This window comes from Bos mutus, chromosome 17, assembly GCF_027580195.1.
Source record: "Bos mutus isolate GX-2022 chromosome 17, NWIPB_WYAK_1.1, whole genome shotgun sequence".
NCBI classification, from domain to species: Eukaryota; Metazoa; Chordata; class Mammalia; order Artiodactyla; family Bovidae; genus Bos; species Bos mutus.
Window position 1 is genome coordinate 42,991,114 of NC_091633.1, and position 26,285 is coordinate 43,017,398.

Genomic DNA, 26,285 nt, shown 5'->3' on the forward strand with positions numbered 1-26,285 from the left:
GCCTCTTTGTCAAGCCAAACCCTCCCCCAGCTTTATTAATCTTCAAGCAAGTTCCCCACCAGCCACTTTGCTGAAAATCCTGCCAACAAAGTTGCCTGCAGGTATTGACCACAGCCCAAGGAATGCCTAGGACTCCTAGAATAGGTTTATTTTCCTGTGGAATGTGGAGAAGACGAAAGGAGTGTTAGACCTGAGTACAGAGATGAGGAGAAAGTGAGAAAGCAGTGATTGAGAAGAGAATTTCACATTGGCTTCAACTCTTTGAATGGTTTTTCAGAGACTTATTTTTTTTTAAAAAAGTTTTTATTAATATTTGTATTGGGGCGTAACCAATTAACGGTTGTGAAAGTCCTGCAGTCAATCCTGCTGGCCTTCAAAGTCACATTCTCTGGGAATTCCTAGTCCTTTGTCATTGTTGGGTTCCAGTGTCCTGTCAATTGTTGTTAAACAGCTAGTTGCGATTTTGGTGGTCTCACAGGAGATGAGTGCATGACTTGGTCTCATAGGAGAAGGTGAGTGCCATCTTAAATCTGTTTCTAGAGAGACTTCTTTATTCTGTATGAATAAGGAAGACTGTGTAGTGATGTATGTCATAAACCATCACAATATTGTTAGTTATCCTCCAATTAAAAATAAAGTTAAAAAAAGGAAGACTGAGCAGGAATAAGGCTAAAGTGAAGCTTGAGGAATTGGGGTTGGGCACTGAAAAAATTTTGGCTAAGCTATTATCTAAGAAAAAAGAGAAATAATCAAAATAATTTTAGAAAGAGAGGGGCTCTGATGTTTGTGGATAAGTTTGGACCTACCTGCTTGGAAAGAGGAAGGATACGTTATGTTTGGACATATGTTTGTTTCATCATCTTCATCAAAATGCAATTTTTGAATAAGATCTGAATGGGTTTCCCTCTAGCCTTAGATAGTGATCTCTCCATTCACACTTAAAATTTAAGAGTTATGCTCCCATTAGAATGGCATCAAGAAAACAAAGAATGACAGTTGCTGTTGAGGATGTGGTGAAAAAGGAACCTTTATATACTGTTGGTGGAAATGTAAATTGGTCCAATCACTATGGAAAGCAATAAAGAGATTCCTCAAAAAACTAAAAATAATCTGCCATGTGACCCAGCAGTTCCACTACTGGGTATATACCCAAAGGAAATGAAAACAGTATTTTGAAGAGAGAAGTGTACTCCCATGTTTATTGCAGTGTTCCCAATAGCCAAGATGGCAAATAGATGGGGAAGCAATGGAAACAGTGACAGACTTTATTTTTTGGGGCTCCAAAATCACTGCAGATGGTGACTGCAGCCATGAAATTAAAAGGCATTTGCTCCTTGAAAGAAAAGTTATGACCAACCTAGACAGCATATTAAAAAGCAGAGATATTACTTTGCCTACAAAGGTCCATCTAGTCAAAGCTATGGTTTTTCCAGTAGTCATGTATGGATGTGAGAACTGGACTACAAAGAAAGCTGAGCACCAAAGAATTGATGCTTTTGAACTGTGGTGTTGGAGAAGACTCTTGAGAATCCCTTGGACTGTAAGGAGATCCAACCAGTCAATCTTCAAGGAAATCAGTCCTAAATATTCCTTGGAAGGATTAATGCTGAAGCTGAAACTCCAAAACTTTGGCCACCTAATGTGAAGAACTGACTCATGTGAAAAGACCCTGATGCTGGGAAAGATTGAAGGTGGGAGGAGAAGGGGACAACAGAGGATGAGATGGTTGGATGACATGAGTTTGGATAAACTCCAGGAGTTGGTGATGGACAGGGAAGCCTGGTGTGCTGCAGTCCATGGGGTCGCAAAGAATTGGACACGACTGAGCGACTGAACTGAACTGAACTGGAGACAACCTAAGTGCCCTTCAGAGAATGAATGGATAAAAAAGATGCAGTATGTATATGCAATGGAATATTATTCAGCCATAAGAATATTCAGCCAGTTTCCAACAACACAAGAGAAGACCCTACACATGGACATCACCAGATGGTCAACACCGAAATCAGATTGATTATATTCTTTGCAGGCAAAGGTGGAGAAGCTCTATACAGTCAGCAAAAACAAGACTGGGAGCTGACTGTGGTTCAGATCGTGAACTCCTTATTGCCAAATTCAGACTTAAATTGAAGAAAGTAGGGAAAACCACTAGACCATTCAGGTATGACCTGAATCAAATCCCTTATGATTATACAGTGCAAGTAACAAATAGATTAAAGGGATTAGATCTAATAGAGTGCCTGAAGAACTAAACACAGAGGTTCATGACGTTTTACAGGAGGCAGTGATCAAGACCATTCCCGAGAAAAAGAAAGGCAAATGGTTGTCTGACAAGGGCTTACAAATAGCTGAGAAAAGACAAGGTAAAGGCAAAGGAGAAAAGGAAAGATATACCCATCTGAACGCAAAGTTCCAAATAACAAGGAGAGATAAGAAAGCCTTCCTCAGTGATCAGTGCAAAGAAATAGAGGAAAACAATAAAATGGGAGAGACTAGAGATCTCTTCAAGAAAATTAAAGATACCCAGGGAACATTTCATGTAAAGATGGGCTCAATAAAGGACAGAAATGGTATGGACCTAACAGAAGCAGAACATATTAAGAAGAGGTAGCAAAAATACACAGAAGAACTATACAAAAAAGATCTTTATGACCCAGATAACCACGATGGTGTGATCTCTCACCTAGAGCCAGACATCCTGGAATGTGAAGTCAAGTGGGCCTTAGGAAGCATTACTACGAACAAAGCTAGTGGAGGTGATGGAATTCCAGTTGAGCTATTTCAAATCCTGAAAGATGAAGCTGTGAAAGTGCTACAGTCAATATGCCAGCAAATTTGAAAAACTCAGCAGTGGCCACAGGACTGGAAAATGTCCATTTTTTCTTCCTTGGAAGAAAAGTTATGACCAACCTAGACAGCATATTAAAAAGCAGAGACATTACTTTGCCTACAAAGGTCCATCTAGTCAAAGCTATGTTTTTTCCAGTAGTCATCTATGGATGTGAGAATTGGACTATAAAGAAATCTGAGTGCCAAAGAATTGATGCTTTTGAACTGTGATGTTGGAGAAGACTCTTGAGAGTCCCTTGGACTCTCAATCTTGGACCAGTCAATCTTCAAGGAAATCAGTCCTGAATATTCTTTGGAAGGACTGATGCTGAAGCTGAAACTCCAATACTTTGGCCACCTGATGTGAATGCCAATCCCAAAAAAAGGCAATGCCAAAAAATGTTCAAACTACCACACAATTGCACTCATCTCACACACTAGCAAAGTAATGCTCAAAATTCTACAAGCCAGGCTTCAACAGTACGTGACCCATGAACTTCCAGATGGTCAAGCTGGATTTAGAAAAGGCAGAGTAACCAGAGATCAAATTGCCAACATCTGCTGGGTCATCAAAAAAGCAAGATAGTTTCAGAAAAACATCTACTTCTGCTTTATTGACTATGCCAAAGCCTTTGACTCTGTGGATCACAACAAACTGAGGAAAATTCTTTAAATGATGGGAATACCAGACCACCTCTCCTGCCTCCTGAGAAAACTGTATGTAGGTCAAAAAGCAACAGTTAGAACCGGACATGGAACAATGGACTGGTTCCAAATGGGGAAAGGAGTACGTCAAGGCTGTATATTGTCACTCTGCTCTTTTAACTTATATGCAGAGTACATCATGAGAAACACATGAAGCACAAGCTGGAATCAAGATTGCTGGGAGATATATCAATAACCTTAGATACACAGATGAAACCACCCTTATGGCTGAAAGCAAAGAACTAAAGAGCCTCTTGATGAAAGTGAAAGAGGAGAGTGAAAAAGTTGGCTTAAAACTCAACATTCAGAAAACTAAGATCATGGTATCCGGTCCCATCACTTCATGGCAAATAGATGGGGAAACAGTGGAAACAGTGTCAGACTTTATTTTTTTGGGCTCCAAAATCACTGCAGATGGTGACTGCAGCCATGAAATTGAAAGACGCTTGCTCCTTGGAAGAAAAGTTATGACCAACCTAGACAGCATATTAAAAAGCAGAAACATTACTTTGCCTACAAAGGTCCATCTAGTCAAAGCTATGTTTTTTCCAGTAGTCATCTATGGATGTGAGAATTGGACTATAAAGAAATCTGATTGCCAAAGAATTGATGCTTTTGAACTGTGATGTTGGAGAAGACTCTTGAGAGTCCCTTGGACTGTAAGGAGATCCAGCAGTCAATCTTCAAGGAAATCAGTCCTGAATATTCTTTGGAAGGACTGATGCTGAAGCTGAAACTCCAATACTTTGGCCACCTGATGTAAAGAACGGACTCATTTGGAGAGACCCTGGGAAAGATTGAAGGTGGAAGGAGAAGGGGATGACAGAGGATGAGATGGTTGGAATGCATCACTGATGCGATGGACATGAGTTTGAGTAGGCTCGATGGACATGAGTTTGAGTAGACTCCAGGAGTTGGTGATGGACAGGGAACCCTGGTGTGCTGCAGTCCATGGGGTTGCAAAGAGTCAAACACAACTGAGCAACTGAATTGAACTGACCTGAACCAAATTTAAAAAGAGGTTTCTTTTAAATTCTGTGTTTCCGTGAGGACACCTGGCTCCACCAGAACTTAACGTTTCTCAAACCTTGAGCTAGCTGATGAGATGTGTTTTTGTTTTGGAAATGTTTGTCTTAAGCTATGTTAATGAACTATGCATTGACCCTAGACTCTGTCTTCAAGTTGTTTCTACCCAAGACTCATGAACCTACTTGACAAACCAGTATGTTTTACTCATGCAAATTTTTTCTAAAGCTATGTTAATAAGACTGTATTTGCTTGAGAACCTGCCTTTCTTCAAGATTCATGTCAATCATTTTATGGCTAGGGCAACTCACCTTGTGCCATTGTTATGTCAAAATGCGTGTTGTGGGTGAGGGGCCTGGTGCCAGTCTCTGAGTTTGGAGACATTTCCTTTCTCTAATTAGCTGACTGCTGCTGCTGCTGCTGCTAAGTCGCTTCAGTCGTGTCTGACTCTGTGCGACCCCATAGACGGCAAACTGCTAGTAGCTATAACATCTGGCTAAAGACCAGCAGGGGGGCACTCTTTATGCCCTCTTCTGATGTCTATGTCAGAAGCTTTCTCTATCTCTTTTATACTTTAATAAAACTTTATCACACAGAAGCTCTGAGTGATCAAGCCTCGTCACTGGCCCTGGATGGAATTCCTCCCCTCAGGACACCAAGAATTACTGGAGTCGTTCGTCGCTTAACAACAATCTTTCAGTTTTAAACCAACCTTTTCACTCTGCTCTTTCACCCTCATCAAGAGACTCTTTAGTTTTTCTTTGCTTTCTGACATTAGAGTGGTATCGTCTGCATATCTGAGGTTGTTGATATTTCTTCTGACAATCTTGATTCCAGCTTGTGATTGATCCGGCCTGGCATTTCACATGATGTACTCTGCATAAGCAGGGTGACTGTATACAGCCTTCATGTGCATCTTTCCTAGTTTTGAACCAGACCTTTGTTCCATGTCTGGTTCTAACTGTTGCTTCCTGACCTGCATACAAGTTTCTCAGGAGGCAGGTCAGGTTGTCTGGTATTCCCATCTCTTCAAGAATTTTCCACAGTTTGTTGTGATCCACAGAGTCAAAGGCTTCGGTGTAGTCAGTGAAGCAAAGTAGACGTTTTTCTGGAATTCCCTTGCTTTTTCTATGACCCAGCGGATGTTGGCAATTTGATCTCTGGTTCCTCTGCCTTTTTTAAATCCAGCTTGAACATCTGGAAGTTCTCTGTTCATGTAGTGTTGAAGACTATCTTGAAGGATTTTGAGCATTACCTTACTAGCATGTGAAATGAGCACAATTGTGTGACATTTTGAACATTTTTTGGCACTGCTTTTCTCTGGGATTGGAATGAAAACTGACCTTTTCCAGGTCTATGGCACTGCTGAGTTTTCCAAATTTGCTGGCATATTGAGTGCAGCACTTTAACAGCATTGTCTTTTAGGATTTTTAATAGCTCAGCTGGAATTCCATCACCTCCACTGCCTTTGTAGTAATGCTTACTAAAGTCCACTTGACTTCCACACTCCAGGATGTCTGGCTCTAGGTGAGTGACCACACCATCATGATTATTTGGATCTTCTGTGTATTCTTCTCACCTCTTCATAATCTCTTCTGCATCTGTTAGGTCCTTGTCATTTCTCTCCTTTTTTGTGCCCATCTTTGCATGAACTGTTTCCATGGTATCTTTAATTTTCTTGAAGAGATCTCTAGTCTTTCCCATTCTATTGTTTTCCTCCATTTCTTTGCACTGTTCATGTAAGGCTTCTTATCTCTAGTTGCTATTCTCTGGATCTGCATCCAGATGGGTATATCTTTCCCCTTTTCCTTTGCATTTTGCTTCTCTTCTTTTCTCAGCTATTTGTAATGTCTCCTCAGACAACCATTTTGCCTTCTTGCATTTCTTTTTCTTTGGGATGTTTTTGGTCACTGCCTCCTGTACAGTGTTATGAACTTACATCGTAGTTCTTCAGGCACTCTGTCTACCAGATCTAATCCCTTGAATCTATTTGTTACCCTCACTGTATAACCATAAGGGATTTGATTTAGGTCTTATCTGAATGGTCTAGTGGTTTTCCTTACTTTCTTCAATTTAAGCCTCAATTTTCAATGAGGAGCTCCTGAGCTGAGCTACAGTCAGCTTCAGGTCTTGTTTTTGCTGACTGTATAGAGCTTTTCCATCTTCAGCTGCCAAGAATATAATCAATCTGATTTCAGTATTGACCATCTGGTGATGTCCATGTGTAGAGTCTTTCCTTGTGTTGTTGAAAGGGGGTCTTTGCTATGACCAGTGCGTTCTCTTGGCAAAACTCTTAGCCTTTGTCCTGCTTCATTTTGTACTCCATGGCCAAACTTGCTTGTTACTCCAGGTATCTCTTGACTCCTACTTTTGTATTCTAGTCCCCTATGATGAAAAGGACATCTTTTATTAGTTCTAGAAGGTCTTGTAAGTTTTCATAGAACTGTTTGACTTGAGCCTCTTCAGCAATAATGGCTGGTGCATAGATGTGGATTACTGTGATATTGAATGGTTTGCCTTGGAAATGAACAGAGATCATTCTGTCATTTTTGAGATGCACCCAAGTACTGCCATATAAATAAATAATTTTTATTTTACATAGAAAATATGAGACTTCACTGATGATAGTGAAGTTAATATGTTTTACAATTCATAGATAAATGCAAATTTTAAAATTATTTTCAAAACTTATATATGTTTTTATGTATACAAATATGTGTTGTATTGACTGTCACAAGGTAAAATATTTTTCTTATTGTTAGAACTAAGTTTTAAAGCTTTTGTTATAATTAGTGTCATCATATTTTGGTACTTATGCAAACAATTTTTATTTGTTCCTCAGGACTTTCTAAAAACTTTTCTATCCAAGTATAGATTGGCAACTCTCCTTCTTTGTTCCTGTGCTATCCTGTATATAGATTTTTAAAACAGTGTTATAATTTTATCTATTTCTGCAGTGTTTCATGATGAGACTGGATTAGCTATTCCTTAGCAAGTATAGCTCAGTGGTTAAGCACCTGAAGGCTTTCAAATCAAACCCATTAACTTACTGTGACCTTGGCAAGTTATAATCCCAGTAAGCTTTAGGTTCTTTATCTATAAAGTGGGGGAAACTATGGTAGATACCCTCGTAGGGTTATTGTGAAGATTTAAAAAAGAAAACACAACATTTAAAGGGCTTAACATATTGCCTGATATGCTCAATAAGTGATTATTCTTATTAGAAAGAAGACCAATACTAAATATATCCATTAATTAACATTAGCATTAGATGATTTCAAGAAGGAAGGAGAGAAACAACGTTTCATAGATATCTGCAATGTGCCAGGTCTGGTTTTTTAGTGCTTTACAAATATTATCTGACATTGAAAAGTAGGATATTATTACCCTCATTTTTAGAGATATGATTATAAACTAGAATTCAAATATAGTTCTTTCTGGTTCTCAACTTTTATGTTTTCCACTCATCTAAGCTGTCTCACAGTGATGGCTCAGTGAATAAATGACAGCTGAGAGGCTGGTCCTATGCCTCTTCTCTTTCCTCCAGCAGTTATGCTACATATTTGAGTTGTAGTATTAATGTCATGCTTTTGATCTTTGGAATTAGTTTTCTAAAAAACTGAAAATCCAGAGATTGTAGTAGTCAGTTGTCCTTTACCAGTAATCTAAGAATCCTACTGCTGCTACTGCTAAGTCACTTCGGTTGTGTCTGACTCTGTGCGACCCCATAGATGGCAGCCCACCAGGCTCCACCATCCCTGGGATTCTCCAGGCAAGAACACTGGAGTGGGTTGCCATTTCCTTCTCCAATGCATGAAAGTAAAAAGTGAAAGTGAAGTCGCTAAGTTGCGTCCGACTCTTAGCGACCCCATGGACTGCAGCCCACCAGGTTCCTCCGTCCATTGGATTTTCCAGGCAAGAGTACTGGAGTGGGATGCCATTGCCTTCTCCAAGAATCCTAATATTCCTCTAAAATATCATTCACTCAGTATAACCTAAATTTTCTCAATTCTGCTTTCCATAAAGAAAGAAGCCTCGGCTTCATCCCAAGAGATTATGATTTCATTGGTTTGGAGTGGAGCCTGCATTTTTTAAAAAGTTCCCTCAGTGGTCCATATATGTAGTCAAGGTGAGGACCACTGGTATCAATATAATATGATCCCATAAGAAGAGTTTTAAGATAGATTTTTCATTCTTAACTGTTGTTTCGTGAGTCCTCAGTCAGACAAACTTAAGGAAAAGCATCATTTATGGCTACCAAAGGAAAGGACTCAGGTTAGTGTGGTTGGTAAGTCCACATTTCTCTTGGCACCTTGCCAAGAAATTTGTTTATTCTTCCAGGCAGACCATCACTCCATTTTAAATAAGCTGGTTACAAAAGACATATGCATACACACGTCCTCTTGTGAGTAATGGCTAGGCAGTGTTATGTTACCAGGAATAAAGAAATGTTGCCTCTCCTCCACTGAGGTGCCCAGAATGATTTAGAGATTCTAAGTGAGGAAGTTTTTTAAATTGTAGCATGTTTTAGTTGAATGAGCTAGGTGGCACCTTTATTGTTGTCCATCGACTTCTCCGTGTCCACTCTCATGGATTCTGCTCATCCCCGTTAGTTGCAGGTTGAGCCCACGTAGTTTCTTGATCCACTGTCCAAAACTTGTCTCAGGTTCTCTAGGTGGTTGTGAGAAGAAAGAAATTTACTTTCTGATTTATGCAGTGATACAATTCTTTTGGCAAATTATCTTTTATTTAATGTGCTTTATAAACAGGAAGGCTCTCTTAGAAGACAGTTTTAATTAGGTTTGTCCCTTTATAGTTGGGGCTTCCCTGGTGGCTCAGATGGTAAAGTGTCTGCCTGCAATGTGGGAGACCTGGGTTCCATCTGTGGGTTGGGAAGATCCACTGGAGAAGGAAATGGCAGCCCACTCCAGTACTGTTCCCTGGAAAATTCCATAGACAATAGAACCTGGTGGGCTACATGGGATTGCAAAGAGTCGGACACAACTGAGCAACTTCACTTCACTTTATAGTTGATTGGGTCAACCACACCTAGGGTCTGTGACCCAAGAGTATGGTCTTTATTTTCCTAGAGTAGAGATTATGTTCAAGAGCATTTAATACCATGTACTAAAGCACCATTGCAAGCCTTGGTTGGAAAAAAATCTAAAACTGCCAATTTGTCACTAAATCTTTTGAAATACCAAGGAGTTCTTCAGAAATAACAGGAAGAGATCCTCTGTCTGTTCAAAGAAGCCATGCTCTAGTTGTTCATGGGCTGCCTCTTATTTTGCACATCTCTAGTATACCTCCATGAGATACTGTGCCCGAGTCAACAAAAATAGGAAAACCAGACGTGGATTAAAAAACTACATACATTTAAACATTCTTGTTTGTGATTATTTGTGCCATGTTTGCTTATGTCAGTGCTGTTAAGTATAATTATTTGCATTATCGTAGCGAAAATTTTATTATAAACCATTTCCCCCTACACAGGTATGGATTAGAATGTCTGTTCAGGTTTTATAGTTATGGACTGGAAAAAAAATTCAGACATGAAATTTTTAAGGATTTCCAAGAAGAAACCAAGAAAGACTACGAATCTGGTAAAAACAAAACAATACTTTATTCAATTTGAAAATTGTAAATATGAATCTGTCAATAAATAGGGAGATTGTATCCTTTTTTGGGGGGTGGGGGACAGACTAATATGACTTTCAGGCCACTATTATGATTTGTTATAAAGGATGGAACACCATATGTAAGAAGGTTTTTCATGTGAGATGTTGGAAAATAATCACTCCCAAGAGTTTCTTTATGGATTTGCATTTTGTCATTATTCCTTTGACTTACATGACTACTCACTGATGTTCCTTCCATTATGTGAAAATTCTATGTAATATGAGTAAGTGTGCTAGGAAAGGTGAAATAGTATAGTGGGTAACAATACAGGCTCTGGGCTAGAGTCTGAATTCCATTTCCACCCCTTAGTAGCTCTGTGGCCATGGTTAAGTTGCTTAATTTAACCTTGTTTAACTTGCTTAACTCAGTTGACTCATCAGTAATATTTACATAAGAGCACCTATATAACAGGGTGGTGTATAGGTCAAATTAGTTTAATATACAATAAACCACTTAAATAATACCTGTTATATAGCAAATGCTTAATAAATGTTAGCTGCCATTATTCATTACAGTGTTAGCCTCAAGATCTAAATAAAGTGTATATTAGAAGACATGGCTTAATGCTGGTAAGACATAGTCAATATGAATCATTTTTTAAGGATTCTGTATATTTTATTGTATATATTTTTTGTTACTAGGTCAGCTGTATGGATTAGAAAAGTTTTGGGCTTATCTAAAATATTCTCAATCTAAAACACAATCTATTGACCCCAAACTTCAGGAATACCTCTGTAGCTTTAAGAAGCTGGAAGACTTCCGTGTTGATGTAAGTTTTAAATTCTTTCACTGTATTATTTTTACTACTCTTACATTTGAGCTATTTGGGCTTATCAGTGACTTTCTTAACTTTAATTTTATAGTTTTTATTTTTTAACTTTCATTTTGAAAATTCAACTTTCTAGTTTTGAAATCAAACTTTAAAATAGGTGCAAAAATGGGACTTCCCTGGTAATCCAGTGATTAAGACTCTACACTTCAATGCGGGTAGCACAGGTTTGATCCTGGGTCAGGGAACTAAGATTCCACATACCATGAGGCCAAAAAGGGAAGAAAAAAACAAAACAGGTGCAAAAATAGTATAGAGAATTCCCATATACTCAGTTTACCCACAGTCCCTAAATGTTAATATCTTATATAACCACAGTGGAGTTGTCAGTCACTTTAACCAATTTGATTTCAAGAGGAAAAGGAAACATTTTTTAAAGAGAATGGAATGAGCATAAGATAAAGGAAAAGGGGAAAGAAGAGAAAAGAGAAACAAGGAAAGAAGAATCAAAAGGAGCAGAAAAGAGAGAGGTGAAAGGTAAACTAGGTACTATAATTTGTTTGTCTTACAGTTTTGTGTAAATAGATTTGATAGTCCAGGGGTGCAGTTAACAGAAGTACCGACATCTCTGGAATTACAGAGCTGTGTTTCCAGAGTGGTCCAGCCAGTTCTGTCACAAAGATGTCCTTGCTTTATAATATTATAGTGACTTTTGCCCTGTCTGAAGAGTGTTCAAGAATTCAGACCTCTGCTTTTAAATACAGTAGAAGTTTGGAGGAGGAAAAGATTAGAGTTATAAATGCTTTGCACTTGATGAAAGTTGCATAAAGAACAAAAATAGCCTCTCTGAAACGTTTTCCCAGAGTTATGGAACCCAGTGTATGTTTATGCTCTACCATATAGTTCAAGCCCTAAAACATAGGAGAAGCTTAATAAACATGTGTTGAATGAAAGAATTAACTGATAGGAAGGAAATTTAAGTTTAATATCTTAAATTTCTGTTACATTTTCCTTGTACTAATAAAATCTAAAGTTTCCCTCTGTTGAAAAATTCTGACCTTAGATTTTGAAGGGAGAAAAAAATAGTAAAATCATCACTATGTTGTCTTTCATAATTTGCAGCCCCCTATTGGTGAGGAGTTTGGAAGAAAAAGACATTCATCTACTTCTGGTGAGGAGAGTAATCGTCATAGACTTCCATCTAATTCCTCTACAAAGCCACCAAGTGCTGCTAAGCCTACACCTGCTAATCAGCTTCAGGTTCCAATAAATTCTCCCAGAAGGAACACTTCACAGGAGTCCAGTGACAATTCACACCAGAACAATGCTGCCTCAGTCCCAACAAATGGTGAACTGCCTGAGAAATAGACTCTTAACAAAAGTTGTTTACCCTTGAAATCAACATTTACATCAGTATTTATTTGGGAAAATCTTCTGATGTTTAATTGTGATAATCAGAAAAAAGAAGAAGGAAGAAAAATGGTAGCATTTTTTTCTAGCAGGATAAATTCTAAAAATGTTGCCTTGATTTCACCAAGGATAGTTTTGGTAACCTTTTATAGAGATCCTCTAGTAATATATTTTAGTCTCAGTATTTCTTTTTCAAAGCTATTGTTTACAAGAACAGCCTTCCTTAAATATATATAAAAACATCACAAGGAATGCCTAACATTACAGCTCATACTTCTTAAAGAAGATATAGTATGTTGTATTCATCTCTTCTGTAGAGCTCTTAAAGAATCCAATTACCCCATTATCAATTCATATTTGAACTTATCAAAAACAAAGGAAGATTACATATATATTTTTTTTAATTCAGAAAAAGAATGTGAAATACCACAATTGCTTTTCTTTTAGATGTATGGTTTAAAAAAAATTTTTTTTTTTTTTACAAAAGTAGAGATATATTGCAGTTATATTGAAGTATATGTACCTTGAATGTTGGGTTTTGCTTCCCCTCCCCCACCAAGTCATACTTCATGACTTCCATAGTTATTGTTGTGTTGATGTGGAGTGTTCTGAATTGACATCAGTCAATTATATATTAGGATGGATTTACTTTTTGTGACTATATAAACCTGCACAAGTAATTGAAATTGGAGTTGGGATTGGTTGGAATACTGTCCTAAGTTAATTAAAACTTGCACTGTTTTGAATGCATTTGCTCTTTGTACATCTGCAGGTCTGTATGTCACAAGTAGTCAGATTATCCTCAGTTTAAAAGGAATACCTAGTTTTTCCTTTTTTGTGTCTTTTAGTTTTGTTTTATGCTTATAAGTGTTTTCAAAAACAAATTTACTTCTAATTTTTATTACTGTTGCAACTAATGTAAATGATAGTTTTAGTTTTTGTGGGAATTAAAATAAAGCAATTATTCTAAATTATTTGAATTGAATTTTAATTATTTTTGTTTAGAATATAGTTGAAAAGCTGTAATTTTCAAATTCTATTAGAAGGCCATTGTATTTTGTGAATGAAGTTTTAGTGTTAAACTTATATCCATTTTTATTTAACATATATTTTCCTGTATTGGGAATAAGCAACTAATTTAAGATACTAAATTAATTTATTATTTTCTCTTTGATGTCTTGTCATTATAGAATGACAACATTGAAATACATATTTTCTTTGGATAAATGGACTAGCCTTTAATAAATAAGAGATTTTCATTACTTTATTTCCCATGAATAAGCAATAATCTGTAGTTGTTTAATATTTAATATTTGGGAAGTCATCTTGATATATTACTTCTAAGAAACTGTCAAATTTGAATATTCAGAAAATCTACTTAGATCTTGGGAACAGAATCAAAAGTAAAACAAATAGATTTAGATAATACATTTTAAAATGTTTTCTTACATGCATATGTAGTTCTGGCTTTTCAGTGAGGACTTTCCAAACCATGCTTATTAGCTTTGAGTGCTCTCTTGAATTGATCTAAAAATCTTTCTCAATACCCTTTTTGTGTTGAACATTTACATCTGAAACCTGTATTTAACGTTAAGATTACTTCCACTCACCTAAATATGCAAATGTATATTTGAAATTTGTATATGAAAATTGTATATTTTATGTAAAAATACAATAATCAAGAGTTTTGTGATGTGTAATAAATTAGTAGTTTTATCATATTATTTTGATTATAAAAACAATACATGTACATTGGGCAATTTAGAAAGCACAAAGATGAAAATAAAGTACTTTTTTAAAAAAGGAAAAAACAAAATCAGTATCATGCTATACATACAGCATTATCACCTGCTTTTACTTGTAGAGGTAAGCATTTTCTGGTTATTAATATTTCTACACCATGACTTTTACAAGTTATATAGTATTGTAGCATGTGGATGTGTCATAGTTTATTTAGCTAAATCACATGTGGTTGAAATTTTGTCTGTGGTCAGGTTTGGGCTGTTACAAACAACAGTTTAATTGATAATATCCTTACAGATAAATCTGTGCGTAAACTTGGAGTTACTGCCTAACATAAATTCCTAGAAGTTGAAGTTCTAAGTGAAAATATATTCCCAATTAACGTACTCTAGAATGGTTGTAAAGTTTACCCTTTTACTAATAGCATCTGCTTTTCTATGTCCTTACCAACACTGGTTATTATAAATCTTTTCTTTGATAGATTGAGAAGCAAAAAATATTATTTTAATGTCATTATTAAGGTCATCATTTTAATCAAGTTACTAATGACTGATAATTTTATTGTTTATTATAATATTTGTAGATGGCTTGGTCATATCTTTTATGTTTTCCTTTTAGCATGATTATCTTTTTTGATTAATTTATAGAGCTTTTTTACTTAGCAAGACTATTAATCCTTTGCTTTCTAATTTTGTTTGTGTATATTTGACATAGTATGTACATTTTTTTGGTAAAAGTTTAAAAAATTATACCACTTAAAGCCAAATGTGAAACTTAAGCAAATAAAAGCATTGTTATTCAATGAAAAGAAAAACATTATTGACTATAAATCTAAATAGTCCTACTTAAAATTTATATAAGTTCCTAGAGAGCTTTCCTGGTGGCTCAGATGGTAAAGAATCCACCTTAGAGACCTGGGTTCCATCCCTGGGTAGGGAAGATCTCCTGGAGGAGGGTATGGCAACCCACTCCAGTATTCTTACCTGGAGAATTCCCATGGACAAAGGAGCCTGGCGGACCATAGTCTGTGGGATTGCAAAGAGTTGGACACAACTGAGCGACTAAGCACAGCACAGCACAGCACTAGAGACCTTAGATGCTTCCATCCTTGTGATTTTGTAGTTTTCAATTTTATTAAATAAAAAAGGCAACATTAAAATGTTTAAATTACTTGTCCTTTTAAAGGGATGGTTGAAACCATCTTTGGAATTCTTTATACTAAAAGGAATGAAATAAGAAAGTTATGTGTTAACATAGATATCATTTTAGTTTCTAAACAGATTTTATTTTTTAAACTTGTTTTTGACAGATTGGGACTTCATACTAACATTCTCTGATGCTTCCTCTTGCCATTATACTAAATGATATTACCGCTTTCCTTTCTGTGCTTAATCGTATCTTTCACCTAATTTCTTAGCTCTTAAGAAGCTGCTTTTATTTTATTATACAGGAGACTGATCTAAGAGAGTAATACCTAATTTTATCACCACTAGATGGCAGAATGGAATAAGTCAGATCTGTAAGTCTTTTGACAGGTGTGTGTGTGTGTGTGTGTGTGTGTGTGTAACTCTCACTCCACTCTTACTCCATCTTGTGATTGTGTGTGTGTGTGTATAACTCTCACTCCACTCTTACTCCATCTTGTGGTAACATGTAATTATATCAATTACTCTTGCATTCCTAATAGTCACATGTTAACAACTTATGATTACCTTGTTACAGCAATGTCAAACTGCTTAGTTATTAGTAAATAAATACAGATAAATTAAGGTTTGCATATGATTAAAGATAAAAATGCTTTGGGTTTTTTGGTCATTTCATTTAAAAATTTGTAGTACTTCATTAGCATTATTTGTGATTAACTCTTGAGATGTAAACAAAGCAAGAAAATTGTAAGATGTATCTGTTTAATTTGTCTAGCTAACCTAAGCTATGTAGTTAAATCCTTCCTGAAACACGAGAAACTTAAAACTAGGTGGTACTTTTATGACTTGAACTAAAAGTTATCATGCAGTTAGTTGAATGGCAGAGCAAGAATTTGAACTCAAGTAGTCTGGCCTAGACTTCAAGCTCTTCATTTTAACCAGACTGTTCTTTAATAGCCTGAAATATTGAAACATATGAACCCTGACTCTAAAACTCAGAATGCTGTGATTCTTAATTATTATAAAATCAAGATTAGATTCTTGTGGTTAAGACTAATGTTGTTTTATCTTGGGCATCTTCTGTAGTAACTAGTGGTCTAGTGGAATAATTATATTAAATGAGTCATGGTTAATGACAATATCATTCATGTGTTTCAATATTTTCCTAGAATTAGGTAAGATTAAAAAAAAAGTAAACATTTTATTCAGAATATGATTAGAAATTTTGCATTAGAGTTATTATTGTCAACTACAGATACAAGATCCTATACTATTTAGAAATAAGTGTTCTAATTTTTAAGAAGCTTGAAGGAAATATGCCATATGGTTAATTAACAGGAAGCAGCTCTGGCTTTAAAACATATACTTTTTAAAAATTTTTCTGAATTCTTTACAATGAGCCTTTTTTAATTTTTAAAATAATTTTTATTTTCCAGTTTTTGTTAATATTTCATCTTGTTTTGCATGCTGGTAGTGTGACTCCATGGACTTAGCCTGCTAGGCTCCTCTGTCCTCTGTTCATGGGATTTCCCCAGGCAAGAATACTGGAATGAGCTGCCAAGTCCTTCTCCAGGGAATTAGCTTGCTTTTAACTTGTCCAATTAAAGACATGATTTGGTTAATAGAATGGTTTCTGCCAATACACTATACACATTTGCTTCAGATTTTAAAAAATCAGAATGTGCTGTTTTTTGTGTTGATTTCATTTCTTCCAGGTAATATGTCAGGTCTACAAAACTGAGTACCTTTCTCAGGGTATTTTAAGGTATGTGAGACCTTCATTACAGCATGAACATAATCATAGTACTGTAATTTTTTAATGTTAAAATTTTCTAGTTTCTAGTTGAGTGTCCTTGAGTATAATCTGAGACTGACTTTTAATGAGTCAATAGAAGGGCTTTGAGAGGGAAGGTCTGTGAGACCCCAAAACTTCATACGCAGGATTTTACATACTTTTGGGGGTAATAATGCATAGCTTTTATCAGATTTCTGTGAGGATTTATGATCCCAAATAAGTTTAATAACCACTTCTCTAGAAACAACTTATTTGTTAGAAATATGAATCCTGGCTCCCCTCATTAAGTTACAGTCCTTCATCTACAAAATTGCACTTACCTCATAGTGTTATAAAGATTAAATGTAAAGCATTTAATACAGTGACTGACTTGCAATAAGCACTCAGTAACATTAGCTATTATTAGGATTAAGAGCTGAACTGGTTATCTTCACATTTGTAAAGATACTTTCTCCAGTAAACAGTGAATTTAATTTTAAATCTTCATGGGAAATTAATTTATTTAAAACATTTTAGTCAGTAGGAAAAAGTGAGATTCCTTGACATTGTTTTGTTGTCCTAGGATAATAACATATGAATACTTTTCTGCCCTTCTCACCTCCACATGAGAAGTAGGGTGCTTCAATTCAGTTCAGTTCAGTCGCTCAGTCATGTCTAACTCTTTGCGACCCCATAAATCGCAGCATGCCAAGCTTCCCTGTCCATCACCAACTCCCGGAGTTCACTCAAACTCACGTCCATCGAGTCGGTGAGGCCATCCAGCCATCTCATCCTCTGTCGTCCCCTTTTCCTCCTTCCCCCAATCCTTCCCAGCATCAGAGTCTTTTCCAATGAGTCAACTCTTCGCATGAAGTGGCCAAAGTACTGGAGTTTCAGCTTTAGCATCATTAGATGCTGCTAAACTTCTGCTGACTCTGAACAACTGACAAGGGTAGGAATTCTGTGAAGCAGTCACCATGTCATGGATTTGATTATGGTAATGTCTCACTTTTAGTTATTGCCTCTTTTTTTTTTTTTTATTCAGTTAACAGTTTTGCTCATTGTGTTTTCCCAACCTTACCACAATCTGTTATTTCTGCCTCATCATAAATATCCAGTCCCTGAACAAGACATGAGAATCTGCCTTTCCATGGCCCATGCCTCTCCCAGACTCAGGCACACTCCAGTGACTGCCACACTGCCATTCATTGCCACTTACTTTCTTTTGTAAGAGGCAGAGTATACAGTGTAAGAGCCAAGGGAGGCATCGAAATATCTCACAAGTTTGTTAAAACACACTTTTAGAGATTGTGTTGGGTCATCTAGAAACTATGGTGTAATGTAGTAGTTCTCAAGTTGTTGGTATGCCCAGGAGAACACAAATCCTTGCGGAGGGGTTTACATAGGCATAGATCATTTTAAAGAAATCAGTGTCCAGATTCTCAGGTTACATGAGTACTCTTTACTAAAATTGACTTATCCAATAATATGCTTGAGTTCCTAGTAGTCTTTTTTCCCATGTTATAAAAGAAAGCCATTGCCCTTACCCATCCAAAATATTACTCTAGATGTGAAGGCCATCACGGGCCACATAAAGGTTGAAATCTAATGATTTGTTGGGCTCTCATAAACTCATAAGACTTGCTGAATTTCTCTGCTTTATAAATACTTCTGTTAAGGGTAACAGAAGGTTTTGTGTGTAATTTTGGTTGGTGTTCAATGTGTTATTTAATGAGAGTTAGAACATGTTTTTACCAAATCATACAAAATATATACTATAATTACTGTCAGTCCTCATCTAATTTCACCTGATAAAATGTTTACAATTTTCCACTTCCTATTTATAAGCTACATCATTTTAAAAATAGCTGCCAAGCAGATTTGTTTTTAGCAGACAAAAAACTTCTCTTTCATTAAGTTTCATTAAATGTTAGATCATGATTCTTCTGACGATAAGCATTTACCATAAAACTTGTGGTGGGGATTGTCAAGTTATTTATCCAGTTCATTTCTCCTTCCCCTGGTCACACTGCATGTTCATTCTCCTGCTTTAGACTTGCCAGTATAACTGGTTCTGGATACTGAAAGGCAGAGGAGGTCAGGGGCACTACTTTAAGACCTGCCTAAGTGCCATCTCCATGCTCAATCTTTCCTTTTTTGACTGTGTGGAAGCCACATGTTCAAGATAGCAGAGCCTCCAAATGGAGGAACCCATGTCCTTATCTGCACTATGAGACTCTATATTATCAAAAAATAGTCTTCTATTATATTAAGCCATCAAGAGCTTGGAGTTACAGTAGTTAGTATTATCTTTACTGATAATGAAAAGTTTACTACCTATGTATAATAATTACCAAAATGTGTATATATATATTGTCTCAGTCATTATGTATTATTATTTGTAATAATGACTCCAATACAGAAGAAAAAAATTTTTTTGTCAATTACAGCCACTTATGGTCAGAAGAAAATAAAAAAATTTAATTGTATACTTATTTTTGTTGTAGATAAATATCTGATGTTCAATAAGACATTCAAACACTAAAATGTACTAGGATAAAAATCTGGAGAAAATGGAATGGAAATACAAGTTCAAGGAGAAAAGAGAAATGTATAAGTTTTCTAAATGTTAAAGAAGAGCTTGTTTACACACTTTTTGAAAATGGATTTAAATATTATATTTGGGTTTCGTTGACTTCACTTAAAAAGTGATATTTACAGTCACTGCCCTGTGGTGTCGCACCCTCCACCGGGGCTGAATCTGCGGGCCTTCCCCTCCCATCTACACTCTCCAGGGCGTTCCTTTGCCGATTTTTGAATGTGATTTTAAAGAGTGAAAAATGATACTATGCGTTTTTTAAAAAATAGTGCCTGAAGAAAAAGTGATATTTATAACTTTGTCAGACTGTAGTTATAATATGCTGAAAGTTATGACCTTTGCAGCTATTAAAATGAAAAATTTTAAACAACTTAAAATTTGTGAGGGATACATACATTTATGAAAATTATCTTAGACAAGGTTTTCAAGGAAAAATGTTTGCACACTGATGGGAGGAGGGGAAAGTGCAGACTCTGGAGTTATGTAGCTCTGCATCCAAATTCTGATTCTGCTGAATCACTGGGCAAGTTAGGTTAATCCATCTTTGCTTATTCTCCTCTAGTATTTAAATGAAAATACATGTAAAAATTCCATGGATGGAGGAGGAGCCTGGTGGGCTACAGTCCATGGGGTTGCAAAGAGTCAGATAGGATTGAGCAACTAAACAACATTTGGTACTAACCTGCTCTTGCTATTAAGAATCTTAATGAGGAAAGAGGAGTAAATTAGGAGTTTGGGAATTTATATCTAGTTTATATACACTATTGTATATAAATAAACAACAAGGACCTACTTGATAGCACAGGTGATTATATTCAATATCATGTAATAATCTATAATGAAAAGTAATCTGAAAATGGATATATGTATATGTAATAGCCACTGTATATGTATATGTAATTAGCCACTCCAGGTGAAAAACAATTTATCAAATCACTTATATATGAGTGAATTTATTGGATACAGGGTGAAAAGATTTTATTTTGGAAAGGAGGGATAATTTTAGAGTGTGAAGCAAGGGAAGAAGCTCTGTTAAATGCAAAATGGCACTGGAAGGGACCTTACTTGAGAGGATATTAAGGATGGCAGGGTTGTTTGTCAAAGAAAAATAAGAAGGAAACATAAATTTGCTTTAACTTACATTGTTGATTCTAGCCTACCACGCAATTAAAATAGCTCTTACATTTTAAAGTTACTCAAAAGATTGCTTTTAAGTTGGTGTAATTATTTTATATGTATCATAAATAGCATGTGCTTTATGAATCTCCTCCCTTGTGTGTGACTTCTATTTTAAGTAGATCCCAAGTGATGCCAGAGAGTTAACTAGGTCAACTGCCACCTGTGTTTATTTCTTTCATAAATCTTTTAAATCTCTGAGAGAATTCAAGAGGTTAAGTATGGCAGTTCCTTTACCTAATGCCTCTGATCACAGTGTGAACCTGTTGACTCTGCAGATGAATGTTAGTCATCATGGCTGGAACAGAAGCTGTGAAGGCTGTTAAACTGGGAAGTTCATGCCTGGTGACAGGGCAAATGCAATACCTGGTGTCAGCTGACCACTAGAGTTCTTGCATTTAGGGAAGGGATCATAGAAAGTCATAAGAGAACCACATGATGAAAAATGTTAATCAACATTGGTGGGAGTATAAACGGGTACAAAAGCTCTATGATTGAAGATTTAGCAATAGCTTTCAAAATGCTGTTATGCTATGTGTACATTAAAATGTTTTTATTGAAGTATAGTTTATTTACAATATTGTATAAGTTTCAGGCATACAGCATAGTAGCAGTTATATGTATATTATATATGTTCTTTTGCCTTATACGTTATTACATAATAATATTGAGTATAGTTCCCTGTGCTATACAGTTGGCCCTTGTTAGTTATCTATTTTATTCATTTTTGGCTGCATCAGGTCTTCGTTGCAGCAGGTGGGATCTTCACTGCAGAATGCGGGCTCTCTAGTTGTGGCCCTCAGGCTCAGTAATTGCAGTGTGGCAGCTTAGTTGCCTGACTGGGGGTTGAACCTGAGCACCCTGCTTTGGAAGGCAGATTCTTAACCACTGGACCACCAGGGAAGTCCCGGTTAACTATTTTATGCACAGTAGTGTATATATGTCAGAGAAGGCAATGGCACCCCACTCCAGTACTCTTGCCTGGAAAATCCCATGGACAAAGGAGCCTGGTGGGCTGCAGTCCATGAGTCAGACACGACTGAGCGACTTCACTTTCACTTTTCACTTTCATGCATTGGAGAAGGAAATGGCAGCCCTCTCCAGTGTTCTTGCCTGGAGAATCCTAGGGACAGGGGAGCCTGGTGGGCTGCCGTCTATGGGGTCACACAGAGTTGGACACGACTGAAGCAACTTAGCAGCAGCAGCAGCAGCAGTGTATATATGTGAATCCCAGCCTCATATTTTATTCCTCCCCCCACCTCTCTTTTCTTTTTGTTAACCATAAGTTTGTTTTCTGTTGTCTGTAAGTCTCTTTTTGTTTTGCAAATAAGTTCATTTGTTCTTTTTTTTTTTCTTTTATATTCCACATACAAGTGATATTATATGATATTTATTTTTCCCTGTCTGGCTTACTTCACTTAGTATGATAATCTCTCTAGGTCCATCCATGTTGCTGCAAATGACATTATTTCATTTTTTAATGGTTGAATAATATTCCTTTTTGTTCACTCATCTGTCCATGAGCATTTAGGTTGCTTCCATATCCTGGCTGTTGTAAATAATGTTGCTTTGAACATTGGAGTGCATGTATCTTTTTGAATTACAGTTTTCTCTGGATATATTCATAGGAGTGGGATTGCTGGATCATATGATAACTTTATTTTTAGTTTTTTAAGGAACCACCATACTGTTTCCCGTGGTAGCTGCACCAGTTTATACTCCCACCAACAGTTTAGGAAGGTTCCTTTTTCTGTACACCCTCTCCAGCATTTATTATTTGAAGAATTTTTGATAATGGCCATTCTGACCTGTGTGGGGTGATACCTCATTGTAGTTTTGATTTGCATTTCTTTAACTATTAGCAGTGTTGAGCATCTTTTCATGTGCCTTTTAGCCATCTGTGTGTCTTCTTTGAAGACATGTCTGTTCAGGTCTTCTGCCCGATTTTTGATTGGGTTGTTTGTTTTTTTTAATATTGAGCTGTATAAGCTGTTTGTTATGTGTACATTTTTTTTTAAGAATTTTTTTTTAAGTTCCTAAGCTTCACAATGCTAAGAAACTAAGATTTGTTACTTTGACTCATCCTAATATGTCCTTTTGGTTTTGCTGTAAGGTGACTAGTACAGCAATTCTATGTGTATCTCTTCCAGATTTTTGGATGTTGGGATTTTACACAAGAGATAATAAATTATGCTTCTTTTTTCCCCCCTCTTCAGTGCTCCAAACAAACTCAGGTAGAGTCAGAAAGGGAACAAAATATCTATCACTTACTACTAACACTGACAACTGAGTTTAATACTCACACCTTTGCTCAAAATATTAAACTTGCCCATCCAGAGACAACTGGACAAATTCAGGCCTCTCTTCAGAGGCAAGAGGCTCACCCTTTAGAAGAGGAGAGGAGGTTAAGACAGAAAACTGGTTAGTTCTACAGGGAGTTCAACCTGGTAAGAGGAAGGGAGAGAGGAACTGAGTGGGGCAACTCAGTTCTTTTGCCAGTATCACCAGTCACTTGCACAGGAAGATTGAGAGCTGGGAGAAGCACAGAAATAACTCTTCCCAGTACAAACTCCTGGAGGGTTTTTAGTTTCTGTCCTGGGGAGTCTGGCAGCAATGCTGGGAAGAGGATAGAGGCTGCTTTCTCCTATAAACACCCAGCACTGCTAGCATCCAGGGCTCTATTAGCTGTTAAACACTTTTACCAACTGACCTCTCTCCTGATTCTCCTGCGTCATCCTGTCATACTGGTTTGATCACCGTCCCTGGCATGCCGTGCACAGCTTCCTGCATTTTGCACACAGTTTTCCTGGTCCCCCTCCCCCACCCCACGGCTGTCCATTTGCCTTTTTAGGTCCAGATCAAGCTCTACCTCCCACAGCCCCTGGTCCTCTGAGCCCTTTCAGAACTTGTTCTCTGACACATACACACCAACCTTTCTCCTTCAGCATGTGTTGCCTGTCTTGTTACATTTCTCCTTATGGCTGTAGGCTCTAGTTCCTGTGCTTTTTTCAGTCCTAAAATGATCAATTAAGGAAAGCTTAACTTCAAGGAGAAAAAAAAAAAAAGAGCGACCCTGTGAACTATGTTTTATAGGTGGGAAACTAAGATTTATAACATGACTCATTTAACATTGCAAATACAATATAGAAGATAACGTGTGGTGGAGGGACTGAGCTGTTCCTCCCCAGGCTATGGAACTTAGTGTGCAATGGGAAGAAATTTAATCTTGCTTCCCACTCCCATCTCCTGTTTCCCAGGATACTGTGGCAATTGTTTGTTCATAGATGCCCCATAAGCTCTTGGAGGCGGCTGAGAATTAAGTTGCTTATTAATTCATTTAGTCTTGACCTACATATGGTTGAATAATCACAGGGCCATCTGTCTTCCTTAATTAACATGCAGAAATGAGGAGATTTCTCCCTACCTTCTGTAGATCGTGTGTCTGAATCTTGTCAAGAGGGCCCCAAATGACTTGCTGCCAGAGTCCTGGTAATTGCTTATAAGTGAAACCAACAGCTAATGGGAAGGGCTTTTGTTGTTTTCACTTGTTTTGTCTTTTTGAAAAGGCTTGTTGTGACTAGCCCTTGCTATTTCACCAGCCAAAGATTCTCATAAATGAGTATGCAATTGTATATTTCCTTTCAGGTTCAGGAGACAGAATAAGGGATTTTCCCAGATGCATTTGAGTTTTATCTCCCACAGTCTTCTGCTTTTCTCACAGGGTCTTCACTTATCTATATGACATCGATAGACTAAAGCAGTTATAAGGGCAGAAAAAAAACTTCCCTCTTCTCTTCTAGGTTCTTTGATGTCCTAATAAATTAATGTAAAAGAGAAAAACAAAATGTAATAACATGTATACCTCCATGTACACGTATATACATGGAAGATGCCCAGAAAAACTAACTCACCGAAATGTCAGAAGACCTCACTGTCTTTAGCTAAATATAAAATAAGATGTTTAGGGTGAGGAGTCAGTTATGGGAGGTTATCAGCAAAAGTACAGTAAACAAGAATATTTGTGCAAATTGAAGTCTTGCCTTTGTCCTGTGATAAGTTCCCAGAGATTTGGTGATCCTCTTTCAGATATAAAGAGGGAGACACCCTTACAAAGAGAAAATTTTCTGACATATATAAATGTTTCTTACAAAAGGCTGACTTCTAACTCAGTTTTCAGAACTTCTCTCATTTCTGCTATTAACAAAAACAAAACAGTTTAAGGACTTCCCTCACAGTCCTGTGGTGAAGACACTGCACTTTCACTGTAGGGGGCCTAGATTAGATTCCCTGGTCTAGAAACTAAGATCCCACATGCCACATGGCACAGCCAAAAAAAAAAAAAAAAAAAATGAAAACTTAAAATAGGTATTTGGGGGCATCAAAATCTGTTCCCCTTCACAGCCTGTTATGGAGTCTACTTTCTCTTGGTTGTTGACATGAAATGTGATGGGTTAAAAAGATGCCAACTAAAACAACAAACTCTTATTCATTTTTTATTGTAGTAGAGTTGATTTACAATATTAATTTCAGGTGCACAACATAGTCATTCGATATTTTATAGATAATCCTGCAAATTATTATAAAATATTAGTTTTATTCCCTGTGTGGTACTTTATAGCCTTATAATTTATTTTATACCCAATAGTTTGTACCTCTTAATTCTCTTCATCTATTTTGCCCCTCCCCCAACCCTACTTACCTTTAAGTGAAGTGAACTCGCTCAGTCGTGTCCAACTCTTTGCGACCCCATGGACTATAGCCTACCAGGCTCCTCCGTCCATGGGATTTTCCAGGCAAGAGTACTGGAGTGGGGTGCCATTTCCTTCTCCAGGGGATCTTCCTGACCCAGGGATTGAACTCTGGTGTCCCGCGTTGTAGGCAGACAATTTACCCTCTGAGTCACCAGGGGAAGTGCCTTTGGTAACCATTAATTTGTTCTCTTTATCAGTCAGTTTCTGTTTATTATCAAACCAAACTTGGTTCTGCTGCTCTTGGCAGTGAAATCAATTGACTGACACTGCGTTGTTGTGAAGGAAAGTGCAATTTATTGTAAAGCGCCAGACAAGGACTCTGGGGCAGCTAATGCTCAAAAAACCTGAACTCTTTGATGAATTTCAGGGAATCATTTTTAAAATCAAGATGAAGGAGGGGAGTTTCAGGATATGTGATCAGCTCATACACAATTCTGATTGGTTAATGGTGAGGTAATCAGATCAAATCAGATCAGTCGCTCAGTCAGGTCCAAGTCTTTGCGACCCCGTGAATCGCAGCACGCCAGGCCTCCCTGTCCATCACCAACTCCCGTAGTTCACTCAGACTCACATCCATGGAGTCAGTGATGCCATCCAGCCATCTCATCCTCTGTCATCCCCCTTCTCCTCCTGCCCCCAATCCCTCCCAGCATCAGAGTCTTTTCCAATGAGTCAACTC

The 26,285-nt window shown here is 37.0% G+C and overlaps 1 protein-coding gene and 1 long non-coding RNA gene across 7 annotated transcripts in view; one reads left to right on the forward strand and one right to left on the reverse strand.

The window, feature by feature from the left end:
• LARP1B (La ribonucleoprotein 1B) overlaps positions 1-14,809 on the forward strand; it is a 139,128-nt gene extending 124,319 nt beyond the window's left edge. For 4 of the 6 annotated variants that reach the window (XM_070386509.1, XM_070386511.1, XM_070386512.1 and 1 more), the window contains 3 exons: positions 10,054-10,163; positions 10,881-11,008; positions 12,131-14,809. In XM_070386509.1, coding sequence (XP_070242610.1) covers positions 10,054-10,163; positions 10,881-11,008; positions 12,131-12,376 — 484 coding nt within the window. In that variant the 3' untranslated portion in view covers positions 12,377-14,809. The remainder of the gene's footprint in view (positions 1-10,053; positions 10,164-10,880; positions 11,009-12,130) is intronic. The other 2 variants (XM_070386513.1, XM_070386515.1) reach the window with 2 other exon arrangements.
• On the reverse strand, positions 5,143-24,343 carry LOC138991497 (uncharacterized). Its single transcript, XR_011467467.1, has 3 exons — positions 24,280-24,343; positions 23,788-23,869; positions 5,143-9,231 (listed from the first exon to the last, which is right to left on the reverse strand). It is a non-coding gene; the product is annotated as an uncharacterized lncRNA (long non-coding RNA).
• Positions 24,344-26,285: the final 1,942 nt, after the last annotated feature.